Source organism: Oncorhynchus tshawytscha, linkage group LG07 (assembly GCF_018296145.1).
Source record: "Oncorhynchus tshawytscha isolate Ot180627B linkage group LG07, Otsh_v2.0, whole genome shotgun sequence".
Lineage (NCBI taxonomy): Eukaryota > Metazoa > Chordata > Actinopteri > Salmoniformes > Salmonidae > Oncorhynchus > Oncorhynchus tshawytscha.
In genome coordinates this window covers 43469662-43483940 of record NC_056435.1, presented here as the reverse complement: position 1 = coordinate 43483940, position 14279 = coordinate 43469662, and the positions used below count along the sequence as shown (strand labels likewise).

Here is a 14279-nt window from a genome sequence, read left to right as displayed (position 1 = left end):
TGGTTTTGTAGGGCATTTTCCAAGTTCGATACTCTGAAATACATGTACGTATCCATTTAGACATGAATATGTTTTGCAGAAAGAATCCTTTTGGCAGATAGTTGAACGAAGCCTCTGATGAAGCCTCAGCGAGAAGTACGTGTACATGATGAGGGCCCCATATGAGGCAGTAACAAACAGCAGCGGCCGGCAACAGCCTCGGCCTGGGCCTTACCTCAAGTGTTTAAACTATTTTCTGGATCGTCATCATCTTCTGCTGCCCAAGAAGGCCCAGACTGGGGCTGCTCTTCATCGCCGGACGACTGGTGGAAAGCTGCTACCCCCAGTAAGGCCACCTCCTCAGGGATAGGCTTGATCTTCTGGTCACCACTGACATCGCTAGACTCAGAGTCCAGGTCCCCCTCTTCTTGACTGGAAGAGGATGGCGTCTGCTTCATTCTATGCTCGGATTGAGGTGTGCTTTGAGGCTTGACTGCCTGGGTATTACCCTCCTTGCTGGATGCATCCTCTTTCTTGACCTTCCGAGGTCTGCCCCTGGGCCTATGTTGAGGACTATCCTTGCTGGGGGTAGGTTCATCCTCTCTCTTAACCTTCCGAGGCCTCCCCCTGGGCCTGGTCATAGTCTTGATCTCCTTCTGCAGGTCCGGATCGTCACTGGAGGAATCAGAGTCAGAGGAGCGGTCTGGCACCTTGCGTTTGCGGACAACTCTTTCTGGAGAGAGGGGCGTGTTCTTCTTCAGGCCAAAGAGGCATTTCTTGGTCACACTCCGATGGTCTCCATCGTCACTCTCGGCTTCGTCTGAACTACGCGTCATGGCGGCCCGCTGGAGGACAGCTGAGACCTCATCGGAGTCAGAGTCATCAGTTCCTCTCCCAAGCCCTCCCTCGTCAGCTCCTTGAGGCACTTCAGCATTGGGGCTGGTGTCAGGGTCCGAGTCACTCTCACTGCCTATCTTCATGTCTTTGGTAATACTATTGGCGCGAGTCAATTGCCGCGTTTGTCTGCCAGTCGGAACTAGGCAACTCCAAAATGTCCGACTTGATAATTGGTTGTAGTTATACACGTGCCATGTTCAACTAGTTAGCAATTCGGAAATTTGTTTCCTAGTTCCGACTAGTACGTGAACGCAGCACAAAGCCTTTTATAAGGTTAGAAAATGTGGGTGAACGCAGCACAAAGCCTTTTTTTAAGGTTAGAAAATGTGGTGTTTTGTTTGTAAATGTACTTTTGTGAATATGAAATTTGGCCAAAAGAATAATTAAATCAATTACATAAAAATGTTTCAGCTTATTTCTATCGTAGGTAAAGAATCCAAGCAGTACATCTCCACAATAGTGTAAGATCTTCATAAATGTGTTCAATTATAAATCTACTGATGTCTTGCCACAGTTTTCTCACATCAATACAATGCCAAACAAGATACAACACTGTTTCTGGGTGGTCCTTACAAAAGGAACAATTTGAGTTGATGTTTTCTTTAAACTTCTTCATATAGTGGTTGGCAGGATAATATTTATGAATGATTTTAAAGGAAACTTCTTTCATTTTGTTAACAAGTAGGTATGTGTGTGGCAACATCCAAACTTTTTTCCAACTGATATTAATAAATACATCCCAATAAGAAATGACAAAAGGTATATATAGATACAATATCCTGCTGAAACAAGGTTTGTATCGCTCTGTTGTTGAATGGACCAAAAGTGAAACAAATCTTTCCAACTGATGAGTCAACAGGGTCAATGGAAGGTAAGTTCTGAGGGTCAGGTCTTGATACATTCCTGAATAATAAAGCAACACCTGAGGGAATGGCATCTAAAACAATTGCAAAATCTTTAGGTGTTACAGGGACCTTGTAAAGTGATAAGAATTCCTTATAACTAAGTAAAAGACCCTCTGCATTTACCAGTTGGCTCACCAATATAATATTATTTCGGAACCAATATTCCAAAAACAAGTATTTTTATACAATATATCCCAATTATTCCATATACAATATCTGTGGAGAAAAATTATGCTTATAAATTAAGGTCCTTGACAAGAAAACCTGCCGATGAAAAGCAGAAAGTGTCACTGGAACTTTGTCAATATTATAATTGCAAACCAACATGAAGTTAAGGCCACCAAAAGTAGAGAAGACAGGAGGAATAGAATTCCACATAGAAGTGGGTCTTCTTAGGAATTATTTTATCCAATTGATCTTAAAAGTATTATTTAAGGTAGTAAAGTCCAGAAGATTCAGCCCACCATTCTCATAAGTGTTCATTGCAACAGTTTTCCTAATGTAATGGGTACGGTTTCTCCATAGAAAGTTGAAAAGCATCTGGTCTATCTCTTTGTTTATTTTACCGTCACGATATAAAGATAGAGCGCCATATGTTAGTCTAGAGATACCTTCAGCCTTGGTTATTAGGGGACTCTACCTTTTAAAGATAAGTCCCTCTGTAGCCATTGATTTAGCTTCTTCTGGGTTTTTTTAATAAGAGCGTTAAAATTTAGTAAGCCTCTAGACTTCTGATCCTTTGTAATGGTTATGCCTAAATATGTAAGTTCTTCTTTTACTGGAATATCATAATATGAAGGTGTCACAAAATCTTTGACAGCCATGAGTTCACATTTATTAATGTTAAGATATAGACCAGATGCTTTGGAAAAGGATTGTATCACATTGATCGATATGGGAATTTGGTTAGCGTCTTTCAGAAAAAGTGCTAGCCAGCTGGCTAATAATAATTTCTTCACCAGCTATGGAAATACCTTGTTCAGGACTATTATTTAAAGAATTTGTAAGAAGTTGGGTGATTACTAAAAACAGGTATGGAGAGATAGGACATCCTTGCCTAATTCCTCTCTTTAACTCAAATCTCGGTGAGGTGCCATATTTCAATTTGATAGAGCTGTTACCATTTGTATTGAGAGTCTTAAAACGTCTTTGGGCTGCAATCTCGTTAACGGGATGATTTGACAACAGCCAGTGAAAGTGCAGGGCGCCAAATTCAAAACAACAGAAATCTCAAAATTAAAATTCCTCAAACATACATGTATTTTATACTGTTTTAAAGGTAGTCTTGTTGTTAATCCCACCACAGTGTCCGATTTCAAATAGGATTTACGGCGAAAGCACCACAAACGATTATGTTAGGTCACCACCAAGCCACAGAAAAACACAGCCATTATCCCAGCCAAAGAGAGGAGTCACAAAAAGCTTAATAGCCTTACAGAAATAATCCCCAAAGCCAAGTCTCTCAAGGGAGTGGAAGAGGAACGGATGCTCTACTGTGTCAAATGCTTTATAAAAATCTAAAAATAATATGAAGCTATCCTCGGTTATTAGGTCTGAGTAGTCAAGCATGTCTAATACTAGTCTGATATTGTTAGAAATATGTCTGTTCCTCATAAAGCCCGACTGTGTTTCATCAATGATTGCATCCAGGACTTCTTTAATTCTTTTTGCAAGTAGTAGGGCTAATATCTATTAGTCATTATTAAGAAGACAAATTGGACAATGGTTATCGATGAGCAGCACTTATTTTTTAGTCTTAGGTATCAGTGTTATTAACCCCTGACTCATTGTTGGAGGGAGAACATTGTTTTTAATACTCTAAAAAAGACTTCAAATAGGAAGGGAGCTACTTGTTCAGAAAATAATTTGTACAACTCTGATGTAATTCCAACAACTGGTGATTTATTGTTCTTTAGATGTTTGACAGACTATAATCTCTTGAACTTTGATGGGTTCATCTCACTGTTTAGATTCTATATCACTGATAGAGTGAACATTATTCAGTGAGTCAAAAAACATATCTGTGGATTCCTGACATTACTTCGAGCTATACAACTTTCTGTAAAAATTGCTACAGTATGTAGCGATACATTTTTGGTCATCTTTAATAACACCAATGTTTAACTTATGGATAGTGTTATTTGTAGAGTGAAATTTCTCAAATCTAAAGAAATAGGATGGATTCTGTTCTCCATCCTCAATCCATTTTTTCCTAGATCTAATAAAGATTCCTTCTGCTTTTAATCGCTGCACAAAGCCTCCCTCCTCTCGTCTCTCTGTACATACGTCACACACTCCTTATGGATTTCCGGTCCATAGTGTGGCGTGTGGGGGTTGTTCAGTTATGAAAAGACAGGTGGAAGATCATATCAGCTCCACCTCACCTGACACCCGAGACACACTTCAATTTGCATACCACCCCAATAGATCCACAGACCATGCAATCACCATCACACTGCCCTATCCCATCTGGACAAGAGGAATACCTACGTAAGAATGCTGTTCATTGACTATAGCTCAGCCTTCAACATCATAGTACCCCCCAAGCTCATCATTAAGCTCGGGGCCCTGGGTCTAACCAGCCAAACCTGATGTGATATGTCTCCAGGATACATGGCTTAAACCTACTCTAGATTTTGTATTACAAGGTTATGTTGCAGTCTGTAGTGATAGGGTGGCAGGGGGAGGAGGAGGTTGTGCTACCTTTATAAAGAGGGTGATCCATATAGGTGTGTGGGAGAGGGAGTTGAACAGGAGTATGTAGTGGTAGATGTGTGGTTGGGAGGGGGGTTAACGTATTAGTGAACCATTACAACCTGTGTAAGAGACTAGAGTTGGGAATGTAAAAGAGACTACCCTTGGGAATGTAGAAGGTCAAGATAGGAAACTGGTAATGTGTGGGGATTTTCATGTACATAGTATGCTCTGGGGAAGGTTATAGACTGATGTAAATTAACAAGTGTTGGAGTAACTACTGGATGAGAAAGGGCATGTGGGTCTTAATGATGGCCAGGAAACCAGGACTGACCCAGTAACTGTAAATTAATCTGCTCTGGATCTTACTTAGATCTCAAGTTCAGTGGCAGGCAGATGAAGTTGGGAGGTTTTGGAGAAATCTACAAGGGGCAGCTATCACTATTCTATCATGTGTACTGTAGGATTGAGAGCATACGGGGTCCTGGATCAGAGAGAGATGGTGGGGATACATGTAATGCCCCTTTTATGTTGGCTGAGATGAAGAGAGCATTAGCTAATGTAACCGAAGTGAAGTGGCTAGCTAGTTAGTGGGGTGCGCGCTAATAGCGTTTCAATCGGTGACGTCAATCGGTGACGTCACTCGCTCTAAGACCTTGAAGTAGTTGTAGTTGTTCCCCTTGCTCTGCCTTTGTGGTGTGATCGGTAACGATGCTTCGTGGGAAGCAGTTGTTGATGTATGCAGAGGGTCCCTGGTTCGAGCCCAGGTAGGGGCGAGGAGAGGGACAGAAGCTATACTGTTACACAAACGTTGGAGTAACATCTCCTGGGAAGGATGAGATGTGTTACATCATGATGGCTCATCTCAGTGACACTGCAATGGGGAAAGTATTGGGTCTTTACAACAAGGTGTGGCAGGAAGGGAAACTGCCTGGAAGTTGGAAGTAGGCTGTAGTGGCGCTGATACGGGAACCTGGGAAAGACCCTACATGTCCTTCAAGCGATAGGCCGATAGTGTTGACATCTCATGTATGGAAAGGATGATAACGGAAATGCTTACTTACTTTCTGGAGAGAAGAGGACTAATGTCACCAGATCAAAGTGGGTTCAGCAAAGGCAGGGGAACAATGGATCCTGTATTTTTCCTTGAGTCAGTCATACGGAAGTCACAGGCAGATAAGGAGGTGGTGGTAGCCGCTTTTCTTTGATGTAGAGAAGGCTTATGATGTGGAAGGAAGGCCTACTTATGAAGCTGGATAACATGGGGGTTGGAGGGAAGGTGTTAACTGGATAAAGGATTTTATTTTTGGGCTATCAATAAGTGAAGGTGGGGAGCTCTGTTTTTCTCCATTATGATTGACAATGTATTCTCCCTGGGAGGTCATTGTTTGCGGATGATGGGGTACTGTGGAAGAGTGGGAAAAATATTACCCATACAGCCAGAAGAGTTCAAGAAGCGATTAGTGAAGTTGAGCAATGGTCCCTCAGGTAGGGCTTCAAGTTTTCAGTTGAGAAAACACAGGCTGTTTTTTTCGAGAAGGAAGGTTGGTGAGGAAATATACTTGAAGTTGTTTGGAAGGAATCTCGAAAGGGTAGGAGGGTTTAGGTTCCTGGGGGTCTGGTGTGGTTTTAAATGAAGGTTAAATAAAATATAAAATAAAAGTCTGGTTTGACACTCAAATTACATTGGCGGTGCATATTAACAGAGTGCAGAATGAGTGCAGAATGCCATTCTATATCTAACGCTGTTAAGGTCATCATTGGATTATAGAATTGTAGCATATAGATCAGCTGCTCAGACATTTTTAAAAAGCTGGATGTAGTCCAGTCCCAAGCCCTAAAAATATGTTGTGGAGTACTCGGGACCTCCCTGGTGGCAGGATGCAGGTAGAGTTGGGAGAAATGCCATTAACGTTGAGAAGACAACAGCTAACCATGACATATTGAGTAAATAGACACTGTGTTAACAAACCTCCAAACGAGCTTCAATGTCATACAACACTCCTTCCGTGGCCTCCAACTGCTCTTAAATGCTAGTAAAACTAAATGCATGCTCTTCAACCGGTCGCTGCCCGCACCTGCCCGCCCGTCCAGCATCACTACTCTGGACGGTTCTGACTTAGAACGTGGACAACTACAAATACCTAGGAGTCTGGCTAGACTGTAAACTCTCCTTCAAGACTCACATCAAACATCTCCAATCCAAAGTTAAATCGAGAATTGGCTTCCTATTTCGCAACAAAGCATCCTTCACTCATGCTGCCAAACATAGCCTCGTAAAACTGACTATCCTACCGATGCTCAACTTCGGCGATGTCATCTACAAAATAGCTTCCAATACTCTACTCAGCAAACTGGATGCAGTCTATCACAGTGCCATCCATTTTGTTACCAAAGCCCCTTATACCACCCACCACTGCGACCTGTATGCTCTAGTCGGCTGGCCTTCGCTACATATTCGTCGCCAGACCCACTGGCTCCAGGTTATCTATAAGTCTATGCTATGTAAAGCTCCACCTCAGTTCACTGGTCACGATAACAACACCCACCCATAGCACGCGCTCCAGCGGGTACAGTATCTCACTGGTCATCCCCAAAGCCAACACTTTGGCCGCCTTTCCTTCCAGTTCTCTCCTGCCAGTGACTGGAACGAATTGCAAAAATCGCTGAAGCTGGAGACTTATATTCCCTCACTAACTTTAAACATCAGCTATCTGAGTAGCTTACCGATCGCTGCAGCTGTACATAGTCCATCTGTAAATAGCCTACCCAATCTACCTACCTCATCCCCATATTGTTTTTATTTACTTTTCTGCCCTTTTGCACACCAGTATTTTTTATTTAATTTTTTTATTTCACCTTTATTTAACCAGGTAGGCAAGTTGAGAACAAGTTCTCATTTACAATTGCGACCTACAGAATGGTGTCGTCTGCGTAGAGGTGGATCAGTGAATCAACAGCATCAAGAGCGACATCATTGATATATACAGAGAAAAGAGTCGGCCCGAGAATTTAACCCTGTGGTACCCCCATAGAGACCGCCAGATGTCCGGACAACAGGCCCTCCGATTTGACACACTGAACTCTATCTGAGAAGTAGTTGGTGAACCAGGCGAGGCAGTAATTTGAGAAAACAAGGCTATTGAGTCTGCCAATAAGAATACGGTGATTGACAGAGTCGAAAGCCTTGGCCAGGTCGATGAAGACGGCTGCACAGTACTGTCTTTTATCGATGGCAGTTATGATACTGTTTAGTACCTTGAACGTGGCTGAGGTGCACCCGTGACCAGCTCGGACATGTTCTATTTCAGTACCAGAAATATGGGAGGAAAGGGAGTGATTGTTATTAGATTTGAGGAGCAATGAGGTTGAACAGCCAGGATTAAGTGAACTGCTGGGGAAATCTTCAGGGGATGTAGTATTTAATTATATATTTCGTTTCCTTAGGGAGATGAGAATGTTGGGTAAGATTTCGACCTTCACTGTCTCTGGTCCACACTCCAGTCCAGTTGGTGGCGGTAATGCAGCTTAAAGTTGGTTGCCAACCGCCATATAAAACCCACAGAAGAAGATTTCCGGTCTCCATTTTATTATAGCTAGCAGCTCATGTCGCAGCTATAGACAGGGGTTTCGACGGAAGACTGCAAACGGATCGAATATTAGTGTTGGTTTTACAATACGGTAAATAACACATACCTAAATAATGCAAAGTGTGATATGTATTTCATTTTCCAATTCATGTTTATTTTATATTTACTGACTCTTTCATTTATACTATCTAGCTAACGTTAGTTAGCCCACCGAAGAGCTAGCTGATAACGTTATCCATTTTCAGTATTTTCGCAGTTAGTTAGTGAAGTTAACTGAAATGGTTCAACCAACGGTACTACATCATGTAATTGTATTGACAAATGTTTAAGTGAATTTGCAGCTATACTCTGGCCTCACACGTAGCCCGTGGCACGTAAACAAAAAAGTGAACTAGGAGGGAGCAAGCCAAGCAAATGTCGTGAGGGTTCTATCTCGTCAAGGCCCCAGCCCGGGCTTCTGCCATTTTGCATAACTACATACGGGCAGGTAGTTAGTAACCTTAGTGAACGATGCAAAGGGGATGTGGGCGATTTTGACCAACGTTGGATCAGAAAACAAGCTTGTTCTAACAAACGTATTACTTACTTTGTAGCTGTAATGGCAGAACCTGTTAATCTTTCACGGCAATTATATATTAGAAGAATTACCGCAATGCATTTCCATGTGCTATGCATTTCCACACCACTTGCTTTATGCCCTGTATTAATGTCTGGCACTTTGTTGCCTACCTCAAATTCAGCCAGAACGACGCAAAAAATCTGATTGCGTGTTATAAACACACCTGGCTGTTTGAATGTGGCTTTGTACATTGTATGTGTAGGGAAATTTGTAAATCTGCGTGTTATGAACATAGACTATAGTACAGTCTTACTTGAATATAAATTGTGTGGAAAATGTGTACTACGTGAAAATCTAAATGGACAATTCTTCTTTCAGTTTCTCATTCACGTTTGCGGAGTATCAGTTTTTGTTTTGAAAATTGAGACCTGTTGAAATGGCAGGTAATTACAAAAGTTTTCGTTCCTTGCATGCCAATACACTTGACAGATTGACTGTTTGACACAAGAATTTCAAATAATTAGAGTTGTGTGTGTGTGTTCCAGAACTGCTTGATGTAGCTTTTCTGGTTCATATATATAAATATATAGTTCACTTTGTACATTGGCCATTCTGATGCCTTTTGAAGCATGATTCCTAGAAACAAAACTAGTCAGATACTGTGAACCATCAACTCTAATACCAAAGAGTGAGTGGAACCTGATGAATTCTATTCATTTTGCTTAATATTTTTACAGATCCAGCCATGCACCGAGATTGCCCTCTTGACTGCAAGGTCTATGTGGGAAACCTGGGAAATAATGGCAACAAGACAGAGTTGGAGAGGTCCTTTGGCTATTATGGGCCACTTCGCAGTGTCTGGGTAGCAAGGAACCCCCCGGGCTTTGCTTTTGTGGAATTTGAAGATCCAAGGGACGCAACAGACGCAGTGAGGGAGCTTGATGGAAGGTAAAGCCTAAGAACAAGTTTCTGGTATAAAAAAAATAACTGAATGATAGAATCAGGAAATTGAGGACTGTTGAAATGAGGCCATCACTAAAGTTTTTGTTCCTTGCATGCCAATATACTTCACAGATTTACTGTTTGACCAAAGAAATTAGAGGCATTCCAGAACTGTTTGAAGTAGCATTTCTGTTTTTGCTATATGAACGCACATTTTCTCTGTGTGCTTTTCACTTTATAAGATAACTATATGACGGAGCCTAGTTTGCTTGGAGATCCTTGTTTCCAAGCAATGCACTTACTCTGATATTTGGAAGGATTACATATTAATTTCAGTTGCCACTGGCCTCCATTTAACTACCCGACAGGTGGCGAAACAAGTCCATGTATACCATAATGTTTTGGTGACCGTTAAACAGTATACCCATGGTAACATCCTTATTGATCTGCACAGGACACTAAGTGGTTCTCGTGTGCGAGTGGAGCTGTCCAATGGTGAGAAACGCACCCGCAACCGGGGTCCTCCTCCCTCATGGAGCAGACGTCCTCGAGATGACCATCGCGGGCGTCGTGGTAGCCCGCCCGCCAGGCGCAGGTAACCCGTCTCCCGTACAGGGCTTTATGATAGCAATGCCCAACAGACTACAAATCCCTTCCTTCCCCTTTTCCTGTTTAAACTTTTTTTGTTTGTTCCTGTATCTTTCCAAAATGCGTCTCCTGTTTCTCTGCACCATGTTGATAGTTCAGCTCTGACTGTTTGATAACCCTTGCTTCCATGGTAGTCTACAGTGGTTACTGTGATGTGGTGCTGAAAACGTGCTGTTTTCATCTTCATTATCATTGATCAATTTAACGAGTTCCAGGGAACTTTAGATCCAGGGGGTGGTACAGTGTGAAATGAAGTGTGCTGCTTTTTATGCCAAGTTAGGTGCATTTACTGCTGCCACATTTTCTCTAAATTTGGATTGCAAGCTTTTCACTGTTGCCTAAAGCACTGAATGTGTTTTGGAACTGTTCTATACCGTGTGCGTGCACATGCAAGATTATTTTAAGATTTGACAAAGTGTAAAAAATTGCAGCTAGCTTTTTAAGTAGGTGATTCGTATTACAAAGCAGTACTTATCTATGATCCCGGTGGGGTGGGAGGGAAGCCTAATGATGCTAGATTGGTTGTTTTTGTTACAAATTGAGGTTGCCTTTTTATTTACCATTTATATTAATAAAAATGAACCCCCGTTACAGAGTCATCACCATGCCTCTTCTCACCACCCTCTGAGTCAGTCAACTAGTCCTCTTTCAGCAGCATGTGACCTCTGACCAGCGTGCACCAATCAGCTTGGCTGGTGTCGTGTCACATGACCCAGGCATGGCCAGTCGTCAGGTTGCACCAGCCCATTGGTTCCTGCGCATGCAGTTCTCAGCCTCCTCCTCCAACCTTAACCAAATCGGCAGCGGCCCACCTCACATTCCCGACCAATCAGCGTTTTACGTCCCCAAATGTCTACACTACTACAACCTACCAGCAACAGCCTTCGGCTAACCAATAAAAGCAGGAAAAATCCACAGCCAGCCCCCATCCGCCAGCCAACTAATCACCTCGCAGCATCTGGCCAGTCCTTTTCAGCCAAATCTGCCTACCCGGCCGACAGTCTGCCTCCCCTTCGTCATTTCTAGCTTGTTGAAAACCAAAAGACTAGTAAGTTTTTCCTGCTTCATACAGTACACTGCTGATTACAAATTTAAAAGTGAAGAGAAAGCTGCTTTAAAAAAAAAAAAAAAGGTTCTCCTTATTTGAATCAAATAGCGTTGGTATTTCTCACTCATTACTGTAATCCGTTGGGGCATGGCTCTGCATCCAGTGAGTCTAGGACCCTGACATTTTGAGATGTGAATTATTAAATTGTGACTTTCTAAATGTTCAAAGGAGCTATTCTGATCAGTGCTTCCCCTTCCAAAGTGTAGGTCCCTCCCTGGTTTAGGTCGCAGTGGCCCTATCTTGTGTGTACTTTGTGGTTGTGCATAATATGTAACCTTGATTTTACTGCAGCTTTAAGAGGCCAATGTTAAAACCCAATGTTTTACCATTAGTTATGTTACAGCCCTTCATTTTCTTACCCCTCCCCATTTGGTATAAATGCACTTTTTTGCCATTCTCTCAGCTGGCAGTATTAACTAACCATGACCTTTTAGGGGAGGTGATGACTGAATTTCGGATTACAAATGCCTTATCAGAGGTCACCCATTCTCATCCCTTAGGAGGGGTGTAGCCTATAACTTTGTGCCCACTGAGGGTCAGTTTTCAGTGGGAACCGTAGGGTTTACTTCAAGGGAGTACAGGTAATTTGTGGGTCGGATGGGTTTGGTATCAATGGGTCACCAATGTATTGTGCTCTGCTTTTGACACCCTGTCACCCCCCCTCCAACCACCACCACCAGATCTCCACGAAGGAGGAGCTTCAGCCGCAGCCGAAGCAGGTATGTTAAGCGTTATTGTAAAATTGAACAGCTATACATACTGTGGGCAACTGAGATCAAAACAGATTATTGGTCATGGAAGCATGGACTTAAGGACTCCAATTTTGAATCATAAAATATATATGTATTATTTTTTTAACACCGCTTTCCAGAGGGTAACTGACAAACTTGTCTGATGACATCCTCTTGTTTTTTTTGGTTTTTTTTTCACCTTTATTTAACCAGGTAGGCTAGTTGAGAACAAGTTCTCATTTGCAACTGCGACCTGGCCAAGATAAAGCATAGCAGTGTGAACAGACAACACAGAGTTACACATGGAGTAAACAATTAACAAGTCAATAACACAGTTGGGGGAAAAAATAGTCTATATACATTGTGTGCAAAAGGCATGAGGTGGTAGGCAAATAATTACAATTTTGCAGATTAACACTGGAGGAGTGATAAATGATCAGATGGTCATGTACAGGTAGAGATATTGGTGTGCAAAAGAGCAGAAAAGTAAATAAATATAAACAGTATGGGGAACAGAGGCCTCAGTAAGATGCAGGTTGCTTTGGTTAATTCTGTGGTTCCTTCTGTATGCAGGTCTCTCTCCAGAGACAGGAAGAGGGAGAGATCTCTGTCCCGGGACAGAAACCATAAACCCTCAAGATCATTCTCTCACTCAAGGAGGTAAGCAGGAGAGGTTTTATGAAACAGCAAGGATCTTATATCTCGTCTTAATATAACAATGAAACCTCTTGTGTTAGTATGTAACTCTTAACACCATGGCTGTAACATTGTTCTGAGAGTGCATTAATGCTCCGGGTAAAGTTTTAATTAACGTTCTTGCTTAACTGTTTTTCCCCTTCTCACAGCCGCTCCAGATCTACTGAGAGAAAGTAAGAAGATTCACGGCAATCGATGGATGAACAAATACAGCCATCCCTCTAGCGAGTTGTTTCATGTGATGGACTTTAAATGACCTCTGGTCATTTTTGTCATTATTTTATTTTTAACAATCAAATGTTTAGTATTTGCTTCTTTGTGACTTTCAAGGTATCTATTTCCTCTGTATTTTGTAAATAAGTAGGTATGCAGGTGTAATACGTTACTGAAAGGGCTGAACTTGAGAACCAACTTCTCATTCAAAATAGCATATAAGACATCGATGTTAGTCAAACATTTATTCCAGTGCCAAAATTGACAATAAAAATGCAAGTAGGTACATATAAAGTCAGTATCGTCCAAAACAGACTTGTGAGATTTGTGTACAAGATTTCGGCATGACTTGAGTGTTTGAGTCTCTATGTCTAAAAGTACCAGGTCAAGGAAAGGCCCTGTTTTAAATAGTCTAGTGCTCACGTCATGTTTCCATGTCAGCAAGATTTGTCTGGAGGTGGTAAAAGGCTATGGTCATCTATTCTATGTTTGGTTAATATATGTATCTTGTTGTCTAGTTGATCAATAGGATTTTCGCTGTTCTTCCATTTCCTGTTGGTAAATATTTGTCAATGGGAATAATGGCACCCTTATTCGGGATGTTGGAATCGATTTGAGAAAAAAAGATGCAAAGTACTGAATACAATTATCTCAATTTTGGCTCTACAATATTCCATTTTCTTTCCTTTGTACTATTTGTAATGTTCTCTGAATTAAACTGGTTGTAGAAAAGTCTGTTACCATTTTGTGGGGAGATATAAAATATTAAACTCTACAGACCTCAGATGTTCTTGCTTTGGATGTAGAATCATCGATATGGAACTAGAAACGATCCAACTATGCCTCCATCACAAATCAACAGGGAAGTGCTGGGCTTCATGATGATAAACAATGCATATATTTCTGTTTTCTTTGGTATTGAGGCACACAGCAGATTTCCAACAAGAGGTTGGAAAATGTATTGCTTTGATTTGAGCAAACACTTTTAATAGGTCAGAACAAATGTTTGCTCTTTATTCTTCAAATTGGTGCACTCGATACTGTTTTGTTTGTCTTCAGATTCACCACAAGATGTAGCTGATTAAGTGGCATGATCATTACACAGATGCACCTGGTGCTGGGGACAAAATGCCACTACAATGTGCAGTTTTGTCACAATGCCACAGATGTGAAGTTTTGGAGTGTGCAATTGGCATGCTGACTGCAGGAATGTCCATCAGAGCTGTTGCCAGATAATTGAATGTTCATTCCTTTACCATAAGCTGCCTCCAATGTCATTTTAGAGTGGGAATGCTGCTGAGGAGTATTTCTGTCTGT

At 41.7% G+C, this 14279-nt stretch overlaps 1 protein-coding gene across 2 annotated transcripts; it reads left to right on the top strand.

The window, feature by feature from the left end:
- Positions 1-8020: 8020 nt before the first annotated feature.
- On the top strand, positions 8021-13746 carry LOC112254566 (serine/arginine-rich splicing factor 3). Of its 2 annotated transcripts, XM_024427262.2 has the most exons (7): positions 8021-8156; positions 9003-9067; positions 9362-9572; positions 10021-10161; positions 12003-12041; positions 12627-12713; positions 12899-13746. In XM_024427262.2, exons 2-7 carry the CDS (start codon positions 9061-9063, stop codon positions 12924-12926), a joined length of 513 nt encoding a protein of 170 aa, XP_024283030.1. In that variant the 5' UTR covers positions 8021-8156; positions 9003-9060; the 3' UTR covers positions 12927-13746. The 2 variants fall into 2 exon arrangements, with proteins under 2 accessions (XP_024283030.1, XP_024283031.1); XM_024427263.2 differs by lacking the exon at positions 9003-9067 and having other exon boundaries at positions 8026-8156.
- Positions 13747-14279: the final 533 nt, after the last annotated feature.